The 23727-nt window shown below is 39.0% G+C and overlaps 1 protein-coding gene across 4 annotated transcripts in view; it reads left to right on the top strand.

Moving 5' to 3' along the window:
* The window catches only part of SFMBT1 (Scm like with four mbt domains 1), a 129316-nt gene that overhangs the window by 48122 nt on the left and 57467 nt on the right, over positions 1-23727 (top strand). For all 4 annotated transcript variants that reach the window (XM_043587630.1, XM_043587632.1, XM_043587629.1 and 1 more), the window contains one exon: positions 19711-19865. In XM_043587630.1, the coding sequence (XP_043443565.1) occupies positions 19838-19865 (28 nt within the window). In that variant the 5' untranslated portion in view covers positions 19711-19837. The remainder of the gene's footprint in view (positions 1-19710; positions 19866-23727) is intronic.

Genomic DNA, 23727 nt, shown 5'->3' with positions numbered 1-23727 from the left:
TTTTGTTACTGTGTCATCGGTGGTGTTTGACATAGAATAGATAACTTCTTCCACTCAAGGATGTGTAGATAGGTTCCTCCTCAAGGAACATGCTAGAGAAGCACCCTAGGTTAATGGAGAGGAGTCATTTGTGGAAATGTTGGGGCATGAGAATGGTGGATAGGTAACCACAAGACTATGAGGACCATTGGACTAGATGCTACCTATTAAAGTTTCTTCCAGCTTTTAGATTCACCAATCTCTGTGGTTAGTGAAACAAAGGTTTTTTAAACATCTCCCAGGCAGTTGAGTTCATGTCCACGTGCAGTGTGTTGTATAGTTTCTGATGGCACGAAGCAAATGTCTGAAAAGGAGAGAGTGATATGAGCATAAAGTACCTAATTATTTGGGGGAGGAATGAGCAAAAGGAAAATGTTTACGTATTAACTTAATCACTCGTCATTTGAGTAAAGTAGAAAAAATTTCCTCTTCAGCCTCCCCCCCCCCCCCCCCCCCCCCCCCATCAGTATCCCTCTGAAATTGCAAAGTTGGCCGGGCAGCCCTGGGGCAGTCATGTCTGTTTTGGTCGTTTTAATCATTTGCTTTACAGATGTCTCTGTTTAAGGCCAAAAATCCATAGTGTTTGTTACAGTTGGGAAAACTGTCTTGACAAGACTTGTTCATTAAGGTGGCTTTTTGAAGTCTAACTGGCAGTCTGGATTTGACATTTTGTTTAAGATTCGGGTAACAGTAGTACTGTGCTGTTTGAATGGCTTATTGGTATTTTTTTTTCTTAAAACATTGTTTTGAGAGGAATTTGAAGTAAGCTTATGACTTTTTGATAGTTAGATTTGACATTAAGCCTCCTCAAGCTTTGGGTTTCCTAGTCAGCAAGGATTGACTGAATGTCCTGTCTCATCGTCTGGCTGGAGGCCGTGAAGTTGCAAACCTGATGTGGCTGAGCTTGTAGTCATCTTCAGATTATCATTTTGGGTGGATTTAATGTGAGTTTAGACAAGTGAATTGAGTTTTCTTTTATACTTTATACTTTAATAGAGAATAGTACCGCATTTGTAATCTCACGTCTTGTAAGAAAATATTGAAGAAAAACACATTAATGATTTTGAGTGTGTGCTTTTGAGTTGTGATGATGATGTTTTTCCTGGGTGTTTTAAGCAACTAGCTCATTTATTTTCTCAACAGTTTAAATACAACAATTAAAACAATAACCTTGTTCTGCCTCCCCCACCCACCCGCCCACTCCATTCCGCACTGTGGAATATAAATCAGAACAGTTTTCATATATGGTGCTGGAATATTTGCCCCTCTGAAATAGATATCAATAGCCATTTACTTGCCTCAAGCCCATCCTGTGTTAGTTTGCAAATAACAAAGGTTTGAATTCTTTTCAGCTTACTTTGATGACTTCAGGCATCTGTCTCTGTTTCAGTTATAGTTTTATCTAAGGCTGAAAGAAGTTTTATATTTTATAAAACCTATTTTTTCCTATACAATATGAAACTTAGTGTAGCATAGTCAGTATTAGTAAGAATTGAAAATTACACAGATATTTTTGTACTACACACTAGAAAGTGGAATTGGTAAGTGCTAATCTTGGAAAACTGTTAGTCTTTATAGTACTGTATTTAAGTTTACTTAAATAATAATTTAATGGTAGGAAAAATACTGTTTTTAGAGAAAGAATAGAAAAGGGGAAGGGGAAGCATCATTTCTTGTTTAAAAGGGGCAGAGGCTTAAGCAAAAATTTCTGTGTATTTAACATAAGCACTTCTAGTTCTCAGAGGAAGTTTACCTAATAGATTAATAGATGTGGGTATTGAACTCTACAAAAGCAAGTAACAAGCTGCAACTCAGTTCTAATGCTGAACAAACCACAGGCTACAAGCACCCTGCTGATCTCTAGCGTAACAGGTAGACTGTTGTTCTGCCTGGTGGGGGTTTTGGTTTTACATCTTATGTATGAGTTTAATTAGTTTCCTAATACGCATAATTTAGGCTTTTTTTCCCCCTTATGTCTACGTAGCTTTTTTGCACTGTATTATTTTACACGTGTAACGTGTTCCAGTTTATCTCTAGTAGTAACCAGAGGTTTACTCCTTTCCTCGAAGCACTTATCTTAAAAGCTACTGAAGAGTTGTTTTGTTTTCTAAGTAACTTATGCCTTTTCTAAATCCTTATCCTTGTTCCTTCTATCATTGTTATTAAATGTTGATCATGCTTCTTAGGTTTGTGGAACGTGACCTGATGGCCCGAATTTGCAGTAGACAGTCGCCACACAGTTTCCCAGGGATGCCCCAGGCGGGCAGCAGCCTTGCCCAGGAGTAGGGAGACGTTCCCACTGATGGTGCTGTTTTGGTGCTTACAGTGATTTTGAGGGGTAATAGCCTATCCAAAGGTCCTTGGCAGTTACAACCAATGATCTGCTTTTAGGGCCTTAAATGTCTTAAAACATCCTAATGAATTAATTGTACAGCGCATGTGATTATAGTCCAGGAGTCTTTAAAGTCTGACATAAAGTTTTCAAAAAAATACCTGTGTGCTTAATATTAGTAGAACAAAACAAAGCAGCGGAACCCCAAAGCCTCCTGCCTCAACATCACACCCTTGGTTGAAGGCTTTGAGAAGAGTGAGTAGAGGTTAAAGTTGAGTGAATGATCGGACGAAAAGCAGCCTCCCAGGGATCTGGAGACATTAGTCACTATAGCTTGCCTGCCACCCACTCTTCTCCAGGCCTCTGGGGGTAAGGAAGAAGCCTCTTCACTCCCTTGGGGGTGAAAGCTTTGTTTATGTGCTTTCCTGCTGATTCTAAGGTTTTTGATGGTGGCTGTTTATCACACTGATTCTTTTTTAGCCTTTTGACTGTTCTTTAAACTCCCTTTCCTTCCATTCCATCAAATAATAAAGAAATGTATGTTAATTAAAGCAAAGTTACTGTATAACTTTGCTAGGAAGAGTTAGAAGGGTATTTGATAAGCAAAGTGAGAGTACTCCAAGTACTGAGAGGTTGGGAATCATCCTTGAAATAGTATCTTCATTCTTCTACTAAGAGGTTTGTTAAAGCAAAAATAGCTAATCTGCACTGAGGGCTTACTGTGCCATAAACTTTTACATGCACTAATGGATTGAATAATCAGAGTAACTATGAGATAGGTGCCATTGTTAACATCTCCATTTTATAGATGATGACACTGAGGCATAAATTGGTGATACAACTTGTCCAAGGCCACACAGCACGCAGGCATGCACCTGGGACTCATACCCACCAGTCTGGCTCCTGAGGCCTCACACTTCCTTATCAGGACTGTCTGGTTACGTTTGTTACGGTGTTGATCATTCTTACATCTTGATTTTCTGCCCTTTAGAAGGCTAAGTTAACCACTTAAAATTTTTTATTAAACATCCTGTACTTTTGGTTCAGTCACCTCTAAAATTTATGACCCCTAACTTCCTTAGCTGAGAAGACACAACTGTATGGGAATATAAGGGTGTAGACATATTTCTAATAATCTAATGAATAGGATTTATTAGGTGCCTGCTATTTGTGTGGTGCTCTATTCTATGTAAATTCTGCTTTAGTCTTCAGAACCCCTCAATATATGTATATTCCCTATATAACAGTTAGGGAAGCTGAGCTAGCAAAATGATAGCCTGGGGAACTTAAGCTGAGTCTCCTTTTTATGGTTTGTCTAGTCCATTCTCACTACTTGCCACTCCCCAGCTAGGAGTCTTGTTGTCCATTGTCCAGAGAAGCATTTGCCCAACTGGCGACGACAAAGGCACAGAGTCAAAGAGACCTGGATTCCCTTCTGAGCACCTCTACTGGTTTTGCTGAGTGATGTTTTTAAAGATACTTACTGTCCTGAACTTTGGGTAGAACAAGTTTACTTGTACTCATTATTTAGCTTCTGTTGATTCTCATTCTCTTCAAGAGAATAGTCTGCTTTTAACGAAATAGAATTGGCTTTTATGTTACTTCCAACAGTTCATGTACCAGAGAATTTGCAATAAAATAACACATCTAAGGCCACTAGGAATTTAGAGGGAGAGAGCAATGTGGACTGTCACACTGAGGTTTGTTTTGGCCTCATCTGATACAGGCTTTTTTTTCCTGGAGTGTGTATGTGTACTTGCTGTTTCCTCTCATTGACCTGCCTTTCTGATTTCTAATGTAGTTATCAGGGAGTTTTCAGACCCTCCCTCTTCCCCTCGCTGGAGGCTACCTATAATGAGATGAGCACATGGGTAGCTATTTGGAAGGTGAAGACAATTAAGTAACTTTCTAGGCCTGATTTGAACTTCTGGATCTTTTTGGTTTGTGGTCAATTCCTTAACCTTGAGCTAAGAACTTCAAAAACATTTGGAGGCCTTTATTTCTGGTTTCTGTTTATTCGGCCTGTAGCTTAGCTCTACAGTTAAACTATATTAGTATCTCTGGTCTCTTGACGATCAATCCCTTTTAAGTATTATTCTGTCCCACTGCCAGACTCCCTTCTAGCTTAATGTAAATTTGATTAACTGTCTGGGAGTTTTAGGCCACCTTTACCAGATATCCAAATTACAGTCATGTGACTTCTTCTTCTTGGTCATGGTAATTGGAGGGAGAATAGGGGAATAAGGATATCAAAATTCATGAATAGTTAAAAAATATTCATTATTTTGTTCCTAGCTCTGACTTTCCCTTTTTACCTTTCACAATAGTTTTGTTTTTAATCAGATTTTGAATTTTGATTTAAATTTTCATTGACTACTTCTCTTTAAACATATTCCTTAGAGGTATAGCAAAATTAATACTAAAGGGGCACTTTCTCTTTCAGTTAGCATGCGTGCGTGTGCATGCACACACACACACACATATTTTAAGTTTATTTATTTTGAGAGAGACAGAGGGAGCGGGGGAGGGGCAGAGAGTGAGAGAGGGAGGAAGAGAGAATCCCAAGCAAGCTCCACACTGTCAGTGCAGAGCCCGATGTGGGGTCAGAATCCTCCCCAGCTGTGAGCTCATGACCTGAGCTGAAACCAAGAGTCGATGCCTAACTGACTGAGCCACCCAGGCGCCCCTGCACACATACATTTTTTGATGAGACATTGAAAATTGCTTATAATAAGTATGATTGCCTGCCAGTACTTTTTGCATACATATTCTTTGGTATCAAGAAAAAGAAGTGTGTATGTGTTTACTTGGCCATATAGCAAAAACTGCTTGGTCTAGAGGTGCAATATATACAATTATCTGAATATTAGTTTCAGTTACAGTTACAAGTTTTACAATTTAAAAATGGTTCTACCAAAGTTGGGGTTCAGTAATTGATCATTTTAATTTGCAGTTCATTAATTCAACAGATATTAATTGAGTGCTAGCTATGTTTTAGGAGCAGGGACATTATTAGTCTCTCTTCTGCCCAGCACAGAGCCTGGCATCTGATAGGCATTCAGGAATATCAGTTGAATGAAACGATGCATGTCCTCATGGAGTTTACATGCTGGTGTTATACCCACATCTAGCACTGAAAGAACCCCAAGAGAAGTAGAATGCGTAATCCATATTTTAAAACTATCTTGCTTCTCTCATTGAGAGTGAGGGTATATTTCCCAGAAGCTCCCCAGCATACTTTCTCTTCTTTTGTAGCCAGGACCAGGTCATATAGCCATACAGAAGGCCCAGAACGCAGTTTTCTGACAGCAAGGAGTGGACTGACTGAGTGCAGTCCATTACGTGGAATGGGGCTTTGCCATGCTAAACGGATGCAGGATTCAGGGCAAGGGGAAGAGAGAGGGAAGGACTTAACAAGGCTACTCGGAGTGTGATTTACAGAATTGGAGAGGTAGATGTGGACTGAGCTTAACTTTGTGCAGAGCTATGAAGAATGTAGTTTCTTGGTGCATACAGAGGTAAACTGGAATTTTAACCTCTTTATGAACAAACTTTAATCTTAACACTCGAAGCAAAAAAGTGTCATAAATTACATAAATTCTTTTAAATCCTTTTCTCTGGAAACACTTCAAGATTAGTTTATCATGTCATTTAAAGAATAAGGGCCTTCTGTTTTTCTTTTCACAAGTATTCAGTAATTCAGAGATTTTATTTTAATTAGGCTTTTATTCTTTCATAGGAACTAGTTTAAGGACCTACTAGAATAACATTTCAGAAGAAGTTCATAAATGGTAACACTTAGGTGCCATCCAGACTCCTGGCTATTCCCCATTCTACTAGAACAATATAGAGCTTTGTAGTTGAACAAATAACAAACAAAAGAACTAGAGTGTAAGTTATGTGGAGCCATCACATTATGGTACAGGAGACACACCTCACAGTCGCCCTCACTGCCTGATCTCTGAGGAAAGCCTGGAAGTCTAGAGGGGTTCAGGCTCTGGAGTCAGACTGGGGTTCACATCCTGCCCCTGCTGTTTGCTTACTAAAAGAACTGACAGGTTATTTCTTTTCTCTGAGCCTCAGTTTCCTCATCAGTAAAATGGGGTTCCATGTATAGGCTACATAGAGTGGTTAGGATTAAATAAGATAGAATTTGAAAATAGTTAACACTTATGCATACCATATATTATCAGCAGTGTTTTATTTACTATATAACACACAAAAAGTACTAGGCACATACACAGTAAGTACTCATATAGGACTTCTTTTTTTTTTTTTTTAGATAAATGGTTAACAACCATTTGTAGGGTTAGAATGATCTGTCATTTGACATGAGAAGGCTGAGAAACAGCCACTATGAAATTACACAACAGTTTCAAGCCTTTTCATAACTGAATGTAGTCTATTCATGTAATCATTTTATAATATTGAAATTGGTACATTTTTGGCAGTGTTTATGTTGGGGAACTAAATACCTCCTTATTTAATCAGAACAGAGACCTATTGACTATTTCAACATGTGCTCATGTAACTGGCTTCTATAAATAAAGTCATCATCCATGAAGAATGTGACAATATTCATACTCTAGAACATCTACCATTTCTCCAGTTTATAGGATAAGGATAAAGAAATGATTTTTATGGAGTATTACTGAGCAATCAAAAAGAATGAAATCTTGCCATTTGCAACTACGTGGATGGAACTGGAGGGGATTATGCTAAGTGAAATTAGTCAGAGAAAGACAAAAATCATATGACTTCACTCATATGAGGACTTTAAGAGACAAAGCCAATGAACATAAGGGAAAAGAAACAAAAATAATATAAAAAACAGGGGGACAAAACAAAAGAGACTCATAAATATGGAGAACAAACTGAGGGTTGCTGGAGGGGTTGCGGGAGGGGGGATGGGTTAAATGGATGAGGGGCATTAAGGAATCTACTGAAATCATTGCTTCATTATATACTAACTAATTTGGATGTAAATTTTAAAAAATAAAACAAAGTTAAAAAAATGATTTTTAAATGCTACTGTCATATCTTGGTACAATGAAAGATCATGTCAGAACTATGATTTTGTAATCTTGGTATGTGGTGCAGAGTACAAATATTGTCACTATTAGCAATTGCTGAGGGAACAGGGCTGTGAAGTGGTCCTACTTATAGCTGGAACTAGGGATTTATAAATTGGTTGACATGAGATTTCCAACATCATTATAGTATGAATCAGTTTTAAAAAATTATTTATGCTTGAAATTTTTGAAAGACATGTATTGAAGGGTTAGAAAAGTTGACATTGAGGTGCTTTTAATGGAAAATTTATGGGTGTTGAAATTAGGATTTTAAACACTAAAACAGCATAAGTTACTGAATTGGTGTGATGAAATGCCTTCATGGATGATCGATCAGTAAACCTAACGGAAAGAAAGGTGAAGTGTGAGAGTGGGGACTGAAGCTGACGAGAAGGTTTCCAAGGTGCGAAATAAAGATTGAAGCCATTCTAGATATTTTAAAGAGTTTTTATTAAGCTTGAATGAATTATGGCATATGAAAAGAGCTCATAAGTTGGAAGCACTGTTCATATAAGGAGTGTTAATAATTACACTTTTGTTGATTGAAAAAAATTTTCCTGGAAACTCAAAGAAAGAAGCTTTAATGATGAAGAAATTAATCATACTGCCCGATTCTCCATCGGAACCCCTGATTTTTCGTTCTCAAACCACTCCTCCTCTAAACCTTTCCCCTAAGTGGCAGTTTCATCCTTTCTGTGGCTTAGGCCAAAAACTTGGGAGTCAGCCCCGATGCTGCTCTTTCTCTCACACCACACATCCAGTTTTCCTTCTACCCTTCTCAACCTTTTCACCGATGCTCTAGTGGATCTAGCCACTAACACGCTCGCTGGGATTGTTCCAGGATCTTTTTTATTGATCTTCCCGGGCTCCTTGCTCGCTTCACAGTCTATTCTCAACACAGTTGCACAGTGATCCTTTTGAAAGAGAGGTCAGATTATGTCCCTCCTCTGCTCAAAGCCCTCCAGTGTCTTCCTCAAAACCCAGATCTTCACAGCAGCCTACACGTTTGTGTATAATCTGGTCCCTGGTACCTTTCTGAGCTCATCTCCTGGCATCTTTGCCTTGATCCTTCTGCTCCAACAGCAGTGGCCTCGAAAGTGCTACACAAGCTCCCACTTCAGGATCTTTGTGCTTTCTGTCTGGAATGTACTTCCCCAGGTACCCTTGGGTGTTGGCTAATGTCACCTCATCACTAAGGCCTTGGTACTCTTTCGAAAGTAGTAACTCTGTGTCCTCCTTCCTTGCCTCATTTTTGCCCCTGACATTTATTTTCATTCAGCATACTATATACTTTATTACCTGTCTCCCCACACTAGATTGTGAGATCTGTGAGGGCAGTACCCCCCTTTCCCCCCATTTGTTTACCTAACACAGTATGTGGCAGATAGTATGTGCTCAGCAAATATTGATTGACTAATTGCAGTAACATTGCAGTTCATTAGTATCACTGCTGTTGACTCATAGAGGCTTCTTTGAACAAAATCACTGGTAGTATCTCTTAATATCAGTTCTAAAAAATGGTAGTACTGATTCTAAACACTCATATTTAATAGTGGGAAGTACTGCATTATATTTCCCAGCTTCCCTTGTAGTTAGATGGGGTCATGTGACCGAATTTTAACAATAGAATGTGGGTAGAAGCCCTGGATCAAGAAAACCTACATGAATGATCCCTATGCTGAATGATTTGGGGAACCTGTGTTGAAGATGCAGCGCTCTGGGTCAGAAGGCGCTTGACTCGATGAATTACCATGTAGAGGACAGTTGCCTACTCTTCAGGAACACCTGTTTGGGCTTTCGCTGAGTGAGAAATAAATATCTGTTGGATTAAGCAACTGTAATTTGGAATTTATTGGTTAAAGCACAGCATTACCTTAACTAAAACAAACCAGTGACAGCTAAATTCTCCTTGTTCTGTTGGATATCCAGATGGTACCCAGATTCCTTGTCCTCAGCTTCTGTATTTGAAAATGGAAATAATGTTATTTTAAAGCACAGGTGTGTTCTTCTTTTAGGTTTATTTTGAGAGAAAGTGAATGCAAGAGGGGAGTGGGCAGAGAGGGGGAGAGACAGAATGCCAAGCAGGCTCCATACTGTCAGAGCAGAGCCTGATGTGGGGCCCGAACCCACCAGACAGGAGATCATGACCTGGTCTCACCTGACCCTGAGCTGAGATCAAGAGTCAGACGCTCGACTGACTGAGCTATCCAGGCGCCCCCACAGTTGTGTTCTTAATACAGATGGCTTTATTTTTTTGCGACTCGATCAAGATACACTTCACATACCATGAAATTCATTCATTTAAAGTGTACAGTAGTGCAGAATGTTTTTTTTTTTCTTAACGTTTATTTATTTTTGAGACAGAGAGAGACAGAGCATGGGCAGGGGAGGGGCAGAGAGAGAGGGAGACACAGAATGTGAAGTAGGCTTCAGGCTCTGAGCTGTCAGCCCAGAGCCCGACGCGGGGCTCGAACTCGTGGACGACGAAATCGTGACCTGAGTTGAAGTCGGCCGCTTAACTGACTGAGCCACCCAGGCGCCCCCAGAGTGTTTTGTTTTTTTTTATTATTGAAGTATAGTTGATATACAGTGTCGTACTAGTTGTGTACTAGCTGTGTACAACACAGCTGAATGGTTTTTATTCAGAGTTGTAGGGCCGCTGTGACAGTCTAATTTCATAGTGTTTCAGTAGCCCCCAGAAGAAACTCTGCATAGTGGTAGTCTTTCCCTCTAGCTCTTGGCACCCTCACTACTCTACCTTCTGTCCCTATGGACTTGCCTGTTCTGGCCATTTTATACAACTGGAAGCATATAATATGTGGCCTTTTGTGTTTGACTTCTTTCACTTGGTATATTTTCAAAGTTATCCAAATTATAGCATGTATCAGTACTTCATGCCTTTTTAAAAAAACTTTTTAATGTTTATTTATTTTTGAGAGAGCGTGCATGAGTGGGAGAGGGGCAGAGAGAGAGAGAGAGAGCGGGACAGAGGATCTGAAGTGGGCTCTGCACTGACAGCAGAGAGCCTGACGCAGGGCTCAAACTCATGAGTTGAATCGTGAGGTCATGACCTGAGCTGAAGTCGGATGCTTAAGTGACTGAGCCACCCTGGTGCCCCTCTTTCTTTGAAAATGTTATGCTTCAGGGTGTCTGGGTGGTTCAGTTGGTTAAGTGTCTGACTGTTGATTTCGGCTCAGGTCATGATCTCAGGGTTTGTGAAGTCAAGCCCTGCATTGGGCTCTGCACTGACAATGCAGAGCCTGCTTGGTATTCTTTCTCTTCCTTTCTCTCTGCCCCTTCCCTGTTCACGCTCTCTCTCAAAATAAATAAACTTTAAAAAAATGTTATGCTGCTTATTTCTTTATCTTCTTTGGGTATTAAATTTTTTTAATGCTTATTTACTTTTAAGAGAGAGGGATAGGGAAAGACAGAGCATGACAGAGGAGGGGAGGCAGAGAGAGAGAAGGAGACAGAATCCAAAGCAGGCTCCAGGCTCTGAGCTGTCAGTGCAGAGTCCAATGCGTGTCTTGAACTCAGGAACCACGAGATCGTGACCCAAGCTGGAGTCATTTGCTTAACCGACTGAGCTACCCAGACACCCCCTCTTTGGATATTTTTCTGAAATAGATATTGGAAATGGAATTGCTTGGTTTGTACAGAATGCAAGTTAAATTTTTTGATGGAATAAAATTTCTCTCTAAAAGGGTTATACCCATTTGTGCTCTTCAACTAGTAGTGACAACATCCATTTCTCCATAATTTCACCTATATTGGATGTTATTAATCTTTTATTTTTGTCAATCTGAATGAAAAATACCTCATTTTAGCCTTTGACATTGAACATGTTTTTGTATGCTTATTGATCATTTGCATTTCTTCTCTAAAATTCCTCTTTGTACCTGACTTTTGTTCTCTGTTAGGTTTGGCCTTTTTTTTCTTTATTAATTTATAGATGTTTTCTGTTATTATGACTGTTAATCCTTTATGTCTAATATATGCTGGAAATATTTTCTTCTAGTCTATGGCTTGGTTTTTATATAATGTATTTACTATTTTTTTTTTTAATGTTTATTTTTGAGAGAGAGAGAGAGAGAGAGAGAGAGCGCGCGTGCATGAGTTGGGGAGGGTCAAAGAGAGAGGGGGATGGGATTGGAAGCTGACTCTGCACTGGCAGCAGCAAACCCAATATGAGACTTGAACACACGAATCGAATTGTAGATCATGACCTGAGCTGAGGTTGGACGCCCAACCTACTGAGCCACCCGGATCCCCTTAGGGCTTGGTTTTTAAAGTTGTTTATGCTGTCTTTCTGCCAGTCAGAAGTTTTAAATATTTTTAAATGTTTCATTTTATGGCCTCAATGCTTGAGGATGTCTATGCTGTCCCAGGGTTTATAACCATATTCCCATCTTTTAAATTTGTTTGGAGTCTTGTTTTTCATGTTTTGCTCTTTTAATTTGCCTGGAATTTATTTATGTGGCAGCATGAAGTAAGGATCCAGTTTTTTGCCTCTCAGAATGGATAGCCAATTCTTTAATTCCTATTTTACTGATGTATTTGTCTTTTCTTGTACTAGTATCATACTATTTTAATATTTTGATAGAACTATCTCATCATATATCATCTTTTACAAAAATGTAGCTGGGTTGTACATTTTCTCCTTTAGATGCATTTTAAATTAGCATTTTAAAATAAAATACCCTTTTGGGATTTTTATTGGAAAGAAAAACATTTCTCTAACACAACTTCTTAAAAAAATTTTTTTTAACATTTGTTCATTTTTGAGAGACAGAGACTGAACACAAGCAGGGGAGGGGCAGGGAGAGAGAGGGAGACACAGAACCCGAAGGAGGCTCCAGGCTCTGAGTTGTCAGCCCAGAGCCTGATGGCAGAGCTTGAACCTGCGAACTGTGAGATCATGACTTGAGCTGAAGTTGGATGCTCGATTGACTGAGCCACCCAGGCACCCCCTAACACAACTTTTAAAAAATGTTTCTTGGGGCGCCTGGGTGGCACAGTCGGTTGAGTGTCCGACTTCAGCCAGGTCACGATCTCGCGGTCCGTGAGTTCGAGCCCCGCGTCAGGCTCTGGGCTGATGGCTCAGAGCCTGGAGCCTGTTTCCGATTCTGTGTCTCCCTCTCTCTCTGCCCCTCCCCCGTTCATGCTCTGTCTCTCTCTGTCCCAAAAATAAATAAACGTTGAAAAAAAAATTAAAAAAAAAAATTTCTCATTGTTAGTCTAAAACCACACTTTTAAAATACCGCCTCATAATTTAGCTTTTTAAATTGAAATATAATTGAGATATAACATTGTGTTAGTCCAGGGTATTCAACATAATGATTTAATATATGAATATATTGCAAAACGCTGACCACAGTAAGTTTCAGTAATACTTGTCACCACATATACAAACTTTTTGTCTTAGGATGAGAACCTTTAAGATTTACTGTCTTTTGAAATACCCAATACGGTATTGTTGACGGTGAGTCATCATGCTGCACTTGATACCTTTAGGACTTACATATTTTTTAACTGAAAATTTGTGCCTTTTGATCACCTTCACCGATTTTGTGTGCCAGTCACCAATCTGTTCTTTGTATCTATGAGTTTGGGTTTGGGTGTTTTGTTTTTATTCCATGTGTGAGATCATATGGCATTTGTCTTTCTCTGTTTGACTTATTTCACTTAGCATACTGCTCTCAGGGTCCATCTATGTTGCAAATGGCAGGATTTTCTTTTTTATGGCTGAGTAATATCCCATTGTGTGTGTATATGTGTGTGTATACCACATTTTTAAAAATCCATTCATCTATCAGTGGACACGTAAGTTGCTTCCATGTCTTAGCTATCATAAATAATGCTGCAGTGGATATGGGAGTTTAGATATCTTTTTGAGTTAGTGTTTTTGTTTCCTTTGAATACCCAAAAGGGGAATTGCTAGATCATATGTTATTTCTAGTTGTAATTATCTGAGGAACCCCCATACGGTTTTCCACAGTGGCTGCATCAATTTACATTCCCACCAACAGTGCACAAGGATTCCCTTCTCCCACATCCTTGTCAACGTTTGTTTTCTTGTCTTTTTGATAATAGCTTTGTAACAGGTGTGAGGTGATACTTCATTGTGGTTTTGATTGGCATTTTTCTCATGATTAGTGACGTTGAACACCTTAAAAATTTAGGGTATTCTTGAGTTCTGGGTATTGTTTAGAAGTTCTTTTGGTTTTATAAATTCATTAGTACTGATTTGTTCAATTGAGATAGACATGCCCTGTGTTGGGTTTACATAACCATGGAAAAGTTCAATTAGGGTCAGATTTAATTTAGATGATGTGAGTGGCTAAGATTGACTTTATTAGACTTAATTTATTTTTTAATCTCCCTAGTTAGACACGGAGCAGTGGGTTAAAAAACAATGGCAATAAACAACTTAATGAAACAATGGAAGATTTCTATCCTTAATAATCAAATTACATTGACATTTGACAGATGGAAGCAAAACATTTAATTTAGGGAGCCTGTCAGATAAGATGTATACAAGGTCAGGGAGTGATGATGGACTATGGGAGAGAGTAAAAAGCCAGCAGGGATCTATATCTGTTGGGGAACAAAAAACCACCGTGACTCTACCACTAGCATTTGCTGTAAGGGCATTTACTTTGCAAATATGCCCAAAATGGAGCATCTAATTTGCTGAATTGTTTGCATTTACCATATTTAACAGCATAGTTGAAATTGTTACTGGACTTCCATCTGTTAAGTTGAGGGATAGGAGTGAAAATTCAAACATTTCAATGGGAATTTTCCTTTTAACTACCTCATAAATAACCTACTGAATTTAAGTGTTGTGTTTTTTGTTTTTTGTTTTTTGTTTTTTTTGCAACTGCTATATGTACTGGATACATATCTCTGGAATCACACCGAGTTCCTATCCTTCTTCCTAAGTGCTTTAAGAGTTATTTATGTTGGATTTGTTAAATCATTTGGCTGAGGATCCATCCTACAGAAATCTCTGTTGCATCATTGTAACTTTTCCCATGTAATAAATGGTTTTACTCAGTGTTTAATCTTAGCCTTCAAAACAAAGTGCATCAACGTGAAGCTTGGTAGTAGAGGCATAGGGTAGTATAAGCGCCCCTCACTGAAATATTCTAAATAAGATGAGCAAGGTTCAGATCAGTTAGTTCATGATAACTTATTTAAATGGGTAACTCTAATGTGTTCTGGTCACCACAAGAGAAATTATCACCAAAATCAGTGATAAAATGAACAAAGACAGTAAAACAATTTAATATGAATAGGAAATAAATGAAACAAAAGGAAATAATGAAAAGTGAGTTAAATTTCCATATTCTAGGGGCACCTGTGTGGCTCAGTCGGTTGAGCATCTGACTTCAGCTCAGGTCATGATCTCACTGCTCATGAGTTTGAGCCCCATGTCAGGCTCTGTGTTGACAGCTCAGAGCCTGGAGCCTGCTTCCGATTCTGTGTCTCCCTTTCTCTCTGCCTGCCCCCCGCTCACACTCTGTCTCTCTCTCTTTCAAAAATAAATAAATGTTAAAAAAAATTTTTTTACAAAATTTCTATATTCTAAGCTCCTGGATATTTTACTGTTTTTTCCCCCCTTCATTGCATAGAAAGAGAGCCTACTAGCAATAAAGAAAGAGATTTAACAGATGTTCTACAGCAAAAAGCTTCAGCAGTTCATTTCTCATAATCCTATTAAGATGATGAACTGATTGTTCATTGGTTAAAATCTTAGTGATGTTGTAAGTTTGAAAACAAATATCATAGCCTTAGCTTTCAGCTTCATGAGACTTGTGGTTTTCATTTTCTCTTGCCTTTGGCTTTGATTATTCTATATTCTATATTTGAATATATTATGTATTCAATATTTCCCCATATATTATCATTTTGTACTAGGTGGCTCTTTGCACAAAATATTCTGGAATATTTCAAGAGTTTATGAATATAAGAAGTGGATGCCATCTTCAAAACCTAGTGAACCAACAGATATTTACGTAGCACTGACTTTGCTATGTCAAACCCATGATGTAATGATAGGGTGTTCTGTGTAGAGATGATGGCACTAAGTGCCATAGGAACTCGAATCAGTCAACATTGTATAAAGTTAATATTAACTCAGAATTTACATGTGGCCAGCTTTATGCTAAGTGCTCTTCATGGATTGTCTTACTTATCCTCATAGCAGTCCTCTGAAGTAGGTACAGCACTATTCTCCCTCTTTTACAAGTGATGCCATTGGCACAAATGAGTTAGGTCATTTGTTAAAAGTCACGTAGTCAAGTAAACAATGGACACAGGGTTTTAAAAAGTTAATATAATGCCCTTCACATGATTTTTCCACTCAGCAGCATAGATAACATTCCCATGTGCTTTTATGGATCTACCTAAATTCTTCTAATGATTGTAGAGTATATCCTAGTATAGGTGTATCATAGTGTATTGGTCATCCCATTCCCATTTGGTAGATATACAGGTTATCTGGTTTCCCACTGTTCAAGATAGTACTGTGGCAAACATAACTGGTTATGAAGCCTTCAACACATGTGCTTTGTATGAAAGGTTCTTTTATTTTATTTTTTTAATTTTAATTTTATTTTTTAAAATTTACATCTAAATTAGCATATAGTGCAACAATGATTTCAGAAGTAGATTCCTTAGTGCCCCTTACCCATTTAGCCCATCCCCCCTTCCACACCACCCCCCCATAACCCTCTGTATGTTCTACATATTTATGAATCTCTTATGTTTTTTTCCCCTCCCTGTTTTTTTTTTATTTTTTAAAAGTTTTTATTTATTTTTGAGACAGAGAGAGACAGAGCATGAGCAGGGGAGGGGCAGAGAGAGGGAGACCCAGAATCTGAAGCAGGGTCCAGGCTCTGAGCTGTCAGCACAGAGCCCGATGCGGGGCTTGAACTCACAGAGTGTGAGATCATGACCTGAGCTGAAGTCAGACATTTAACCGACTGAGCCACCCAGGCGCCCCCCGCCCCGCTGTTTTTATATTATTTTTGTTTGCCTTTCCTTATATTCATCTGTTTGTCTCTTAAAGTCCTCATATGAGTGAAGTCATATGATATTTGTCTTTCTCTGACAGACTAAATTCATTTAGCGTAATACCCTCCAGTTCCATCCACGTAGTTGCAAATGGCAAGATTTCATTCTTTCTGATTGCCAAATAATACTCCATCGTGTATATATGTGTGTGTGTATATATATATATGTATATATATATATATATATACATATATATATATATATATATATATATATATATATCTCACATCTTCTTTATCCATTCATCCATCGATGGACATTTGGGCTCTTTCCATACTTTGGCTATTGTTGATAGTGCTGCTATAAACGTTGGGGTGCATGTATCCCTTCGAAACAGCACATCTGTATCCCGTGGATAAATGCCTAGTAGTGCAATTGCTGGGTCGTAGGGTAGTTCTATTTTTAGCTTTTTGAGGAACCTCCATACTGTTTTCCAGAGTGGATGCACCAGCTTGTATTCCCAAGATTCTTTTTTTTTTTTTTTTAGGTTTATTTATTTATTTTGAAAGAGAGAGAGAGAGCCAGGGAGGGGCAGAGAGAAATGGAGAGACAGAATCCCAAGCAGGTTCTGCACTGTCAGCACAGAGCCCAGTGCAGGGCTCGAACTCACAAACTGCGAGATCACGACCTGAGCACAAATCAAGAGTAGGACACTTAACTGACTGAGCCACCCAGGCACTCTGAAAGATTTGTAATACTAGAATTACTGCTCAAAGAGTTTGTGTCTTATAAATCTTTGTAGGTTAAATTATGTTTCATTAAATTTCTTTTCAAAAAAAAGAGGTACCAATCTGTACTCCCAATTTCTCCCATTCATCCACCTTCCGTGCCAACAATTCTTTTTAGTTTTAAAAATTTTACCAATCTGAAAGGTGAAAAAATAGTATATAATTAAAAATTATTTTCGTCACTACTAATAAGATTGAGCACACTTTTATAAGCTTTAACTCTGATGTTTTTAAATGTAGATCAATTATGGGGCGCCTGGGTGGCTCAGTCGGTTGGGCATCCAACTTTCCTCAGGCCATGATCTCACAGTCGGTGAATTCAAGCCCCGCATCGGGCTCTGTGCTGACAGTTCAGAGCCTGGAGCCTTCTTCAGATTCTGTGTCTCCCTCTCTCTCTGCTCCTCTCCTGCTCATGCTCTGTCTCTCTCTGTCTCAAAATAAATAAAAACATTAAATGTGGATCAGTTAATGTATTTTGCCCATTTTTTCTTTTTTGATGTTGTTCAATTATAGGAGTTTATATATGGAAATTAACCCATTATATTTTCACCCATCTCATTTGTCTTGTTTGTTTGTTTGTTTGTTTATTTATTTGTAGTAAAGTATAATTGACAAATAACATTCTGTTAGTTTCAGGTGTACAACAGAATAATTTGATGTTTGTATACATTGCAAAGTGATCACCAAACTCAGTCTAGTTAGTATCAATCACCATACATAGTTACAAAAAATTGTTTCTTGTAATGAGAACTTTTAAGATAAACTCCTGTACTTTTGAACTTTATTTATGGTGTCTTCTTTAAAAAAAAATTTTTTTTTTATTTTAGGGAGAGAGAGAGAGAGAGAGAGAGAGAGAGAGAGAGAGAATGAGAGAATCCCAAGCAGGCTCCATGCTTGGCATGGAGCCCAACTTGGGGCTTGATCCCGCTACCCTGAGATCATGACCTGAGCCGAAATCAAGAGTCAGACGCTCAACTGACTGAGCCACCCAGACTCCCCATTAATTATGGAGTCCTTTGCCACGTAGTTTTATACTTGTATGTTGTCTTTGGTATCACTCCCTCTGGTTTCTCTATTTGGGTCCAGAGTGATCTTTTGTGAAACACAGATTTGATCATTTCCTTTCCATGGTTAAAGAAACTCTCAGCTGTTTCCCATTGAGAGGCAGTAAAATACAGTGTTCGAGGACATGGACTATAGACATTTTGCTTGGTTTGAAACCTGGTTCTGCTACTTCCTAGTTGTTGGGCCCTGGGCAGGTCAGGTACCTGTTCTGTGCCTAGACAGAATGGGGAGGAGCTGCAAGTGGGAGTGGAGTTTTTTTCATGGTAACAGAGATATTCTGAAACTGGATAGAGTGGTAGTTACACAACTCTGTAAACTTATTAAAGCTGTGAAATTATACACTTAAAGTGGGAAATTTTGGTATGTGAATTATATCCCAATAAAGTTGTTTTGTTAATATATTTGTTTACAGTTTATTTTGAGAGAGACAGAGACAGCGTGAGGGGGGGGGGCAGAGAGAGAGAGAGGGAGAGAGAGAGAATCCCAAGCAGGCTCCACATTGTCAGCACAGAGCCTTACGTGGGGCTTGAACTCATGAGACCATGAGATCATGACCGAGCTGATACCGAGAGTCAGACGTTTAACCGACTGAGCCACCCTGGTGCCCCCAATAAAATTGTGTTTTTAAAAAAAGAATAAATAAGGGGCACCTGGGTGGCTCAGTCAGTTGAGCGACCGACTTCGGCTCAGGTCATGATCTCACAGTTTGTGAGTTCGAGCCCCGCGTTGGGCTCTGTGCTGACAGCTCAGAGCCTGGAGCCTACTTCTGATTCTGTGTCTCCCTCTCTCTCTGCCCTTCCCCCCTCATGCTCTGTCTCTCTCTGTCTCAGAAATAAATAAACATTAAAAAATTTTAAAAAGAATAAATTGGTTCAGGGCTTATTTTGGAGGGGTTCCCTTTGTAAGTGTAATTGTAGACTAAGGTAGTTGGTAAGTTTTGGTTCTGCATAATATTCTTGATAAATGGAATGGAAAGCTAGATAAAGTAATATATCCTTCGTCTTATTCATTGGGTAAGATAGAACATTGAAAGGTACCGTTTTTCCTTCAGGAATTCATTAGGAATTAGAGTTTTTGTGGGTAGGAGTCAAGGTGCTAAGTATTACAATCTGAGTTTAAAGAGTACTAATTCATATACGTGTTAATTTGTTGCAATTTTTAGATATCAAGATCTCGATAGTGCTATCTCTACACATACACACGTATGCACACACACTCACACCCACACATACATTCTTCAAAATTAGGTGTCAGTTTTTTCTATAGTCCCATCTCTTCTGCCAAGGTGTTTTTGTTTCATGTGCACTCTCAACGGACTGGGGGTGCCAGGTCTCAGGAATGAGTAAACACACTGGGGCTTCAAGCTGTTTATGTGTTCTTTTTTATCTTTCAGCACTTTCATTTGGACCCTTGGATGCCCACTGAACAGATGCTTGAGACCTGCAAGTAATTTTCAGACCATAGCGGAACCATAAGGCCTGTCCTTTGCGTGGGGAGAAGACAGCCCATGTTCTGTGGAAATGAACGGGGAGCAGCAGCTTGATGCAGGTACTGGCTTTGCTGAACAGAAATCATTTTTCATAGTGCACAGTGCACAGCTGTATTACTTACCTGTACTGTATTGTCTGATTTGTCTTTCTACCACTGAACAGGAAGCCCTTTGAAGGCGTGAGTCATCTTTCTCTGTACCTAGCAGAGAACCTGGCACTAGGGGGTACTCATAATGTTGGCTGGAAAAGCAAATGACTTTTATGAACAAACATGTTTAAATTTTTTTTTTAATTTTGATAGTAACTTTTGAAATATTTTGAAATAACTGTAGATTCATGGGAAGTTATAAAGATGGTACTGACAGGTCCTGTGTTCACCCGGTGTTTACCATTAGTTACATCTCCTATAAGTATATTACAACATAAAAGCCAGGAAACTGACAAGGTAGAAAGTGTGTATAGTTCTCTGTCATTTTATTACATGCAAATTCCTGTAACTACCACCTCAGTCAAGATACAGAACTGTTCCAGCACCACAAAGAGCTCTTCCTTGCTACCCCTTCATAGTTACGTCTCCCCCTTACTTTCCCCCAACCTCCTCTAACCCCAGGGAGCTGTTAATCTGTTCTCCATCTCTCTGTCATTACAAAAATTTTATATAAATAGAATCACATAGTATGTGACTTTTTTTTTAATGTTTATTTTTGAGAGAGAGAGAGAGAGAGAGTGTGTGTGTGTGTGTGTGTGTGTGTGTGTGTGTACACATACGTGTACAAGTGTGCGCATGGGTGCAGGGGAAGGGTAGGGAGGGGGACAGAGGATCTGAAGCAGGCTCTGTGCTGTCAGCAGAGAGTCTGATGCGGGGCTTGAACTCATGAACCGTGAGATCATGACCTGAGCCGAAGTCAGACACTTAACCAACTGAGTCACCCAGGTGCCCCAGGTGTGTGACTTTTTGAGGTTAGCTTTTTTTGCTCAAGATAATGCTCTTGAGAGCTATCCAAATTCTTGTGTGTGTCAGAAGTTTGTTCCCTTTCATTGCTCAGTAGTATTCCATGTATTACAGTTTGGTTAACTATTCATCTGTTGTAGTACATTTTGGTTGCATCCAGTTTTTGGCCATTACAAATAAAGCTGCTGTGAGCAATCATATACATAAGATTTTATTTTTCTGGAATAAATGCCCAGGACCACAATTGCTGGGTCATATGTTTAATAAAGAAATGGCCAAACTACTTTCCAGAGTAGCTGTACATTTTTATCAGCAATGGATGAGAGATCTAGTTTCTGCACATCCCCTCTGCCACTGAGTATTGTCGCTGTTTTTTAAGTCATTTCTGATAAGGTGTGTAACGACACCTTATCCTGGTCTTAATTTGCCTTTCCCTAATGGCTAGTGATGTTGAACATGTGCTTGTTTGTCATCCTTATATCCTCTTTAGTAAAAGTGTCTTCATGTCTTTGGCTCATTTATTATGTTGTTTGCTTTTTAAATTAATAATGACATTCTTTTTTCACTGTTGAGGTTTTTTTTTTTTTTTTTAATTTTTTTTTTCAATGTTTATTTAATTTTTTGGGACAGAGAGACAGAGCATGAACGGGGGAGGGGCAGAGAGAGAGGGAGACACAGAATCGGAAACAGGCTCCAGGCTCTGAGCCATCAGCCCAGAGCCTGACGTGGGGCTCGAACTCACGGACCGCGAGATCGTGACCTGGCTGAAGTCGGACGCTTAACCGACTGCGCCACCCAGGCGCCCCTAACTGTTGAGGTTTTTAAAAAACTTTATTGAGGTTTTTAAAATTTTCTTAATTTTGGAGAGAGAGAGACAGTGTGAGCAGGGGAGAGGGGCAGAGGGAGAGAGAGAGAATCTTAAACAGGCTCCACATTCAGTGCAAGAGCCTACCACGAAGCTTGATCCCATGACCCTGGGTTCATGACCTAAGCCAAAATCAAGAGTAGGATGCTCAACTGAACCACCCAGGCACATCTGTTTTTGTTTTTTGAGATGTGATTCACATATCATGAATTCATATACCTGTTTAGAGTACACAATTCAACGATTTTTATTATATTCACAAAGTTGTGTGACCATTACTGCTAATTCCAGAATATTTCATCTCCCCCCAAAGAGAAACTGTTAGCAGTCATTTCTTGCTCCATCCAGTCTTTGGCAACCATTAACTTAATTTCTGTTTCTATGGATTTACCTATTCCTGTTTTCTTTTTGTTTGTTTATTTATTTATTTTGAGAGAGAGATCGTGAGCATGAGCAGGAGAGGGGCAGAGAAAGAGGCAGAGAGAGAGAGAGAGAGAGAGAGAGAGAGAGAGAGAATGAATCCCAAGTAGGCTCCACACTATCAGTGCAGAGCCTGACACAGGGCTCAAACTTATGAATGGTGAGTTTATGACCTCAGCTGAAATCAAGAGTTGGACACTCAACTGGCTGAGCCACCCAGGTACCCTGACCTATTCCTGTTTTCTTTTGATTAATGTTTACATGGTATATCTTTCCATCCTTTTACTTTCTACCTATGTCATTATATTCAAATTTTCCTATAAAACATACAGTCATTTAAAAGAGTTTTAGTCTTATGTTGATGTATTTAGACCATTTACATTTAATGTAATTATTAGGACTCAAGTCTGCTGTTTTGTTCATTGGTTTTTTGTTTTTTGTTTTTTGTTTTCTTTTTTTTTTCCTCTCTCTTCCTGCCTTCTTGTGGGTTACTTGAACTTTTTTAGAATTCCATTTTGATTTGTATGTAGTGTTTTTTAATGTATCTGTTTCTGTGGCTTTTTAGTGGCTGTTCTAGGTGGAACACTATATATACATAACTTCTCATACTTTGCTAGTGTCATCATTTAATTAATTTGAGCAAAGTGTGGAAACTTTACCCGCTTTTATATCTCTTTACCTTTATAATTGTCTTAAATATTTCCTCCACATACTTGAGAACCACATCGGGCACTGTTAAAATTTTTGCCTCAACTGTCAAACATAATTTGAAGTCAGGGAGAGAAGGAAACTGTTTTATATTTTCCAATATTTTTACTCTTGAAATTCCCTTGGGGCGCCTGGGTGGCGCAGTCGGTTAAGCGTCCGACTTCAGCCAGGTCACGATCTCGCGGTCTGTGAGTTCGAGCCCCGCGTCAGGCTCTGGGCTGATGGCTCGGAGCCTGGAGCCTGTTTCCGATTCTGTGTCTCCCTCTCTCTCTGCCCCTCCCCCGTTCATGCTCTGTCTCTCTCTGTCCCAAAATAAAAAAAATAAAAAAAACAAAAAAAACCCCGAAATTGTCCCTTATTCCTTCCTGATTTTCTAAGATTTCTTCTTCTGTCATTCCATTTCTGTTTATAGAATTTTCTTAAGCCATTTTGTGTGTGTGGGGGGGGGGGGATTGTGGGGGATTTTGTGTGTGTGGGGGGGATTGATCTAGTGAAAAAATATTTACCTTACTATGACAAGTGTCTTTACTTCCCTGTTCATTACTGAAGGATATTTTTGCTGGAAATAGAATTTTGGGTAGAAAATACTTTTTTTTTTCATCTCTTGAAAAGTAGTATGTATTCTGGCATTCATGCATTCCATGATTTCTGGTGAGAAATCTGTCATTGGAATCCCCTCTCCCCCATTCATCTTAAGAGAGGTATTATTTCCCTTGCTCCTTTCAAGATTTTTTTGTCTTTTAGCTTTCAGAAGTTTGACTTTTGCTGTATTTTTGCACATATTTCCTTGGATTTATCTTGTTTGGGGTTTTCTTAGTTTCTTGAATCTATAGACTTATTGGACATTTTTTTTTTTTTGGCCAAAATTGGAAAAATTTCAGGAATTATTTCTTCAAATACTTTTTCAACCCTGTCTTCCTTCTCTTTTTCTAGTACTCTGCTGGCCCTAGTGTTAGATTTTTTTGTTGCTATTCC

This window comes from Prionailurus bengalensis, chromosome A2 (genome assembly GCF_016509475.1).
Source record: "Prionailurus bengalensis isolate Pbe53 chromosome A2, Fcat_Pben_1.1_paternal_pri, whole genome shotgun sequence".
NCBI lineage: Eukaryota > Metazoa > Chordata > Mammalia > Carnivora > Felidae > Prionailurus > Prionailurus bengalensis.
The sequence above is the reverse complement of the archived record's forward strand: the minus strand, read 5'-3'. Positions and strand labels throughout refer to the sequence as shown.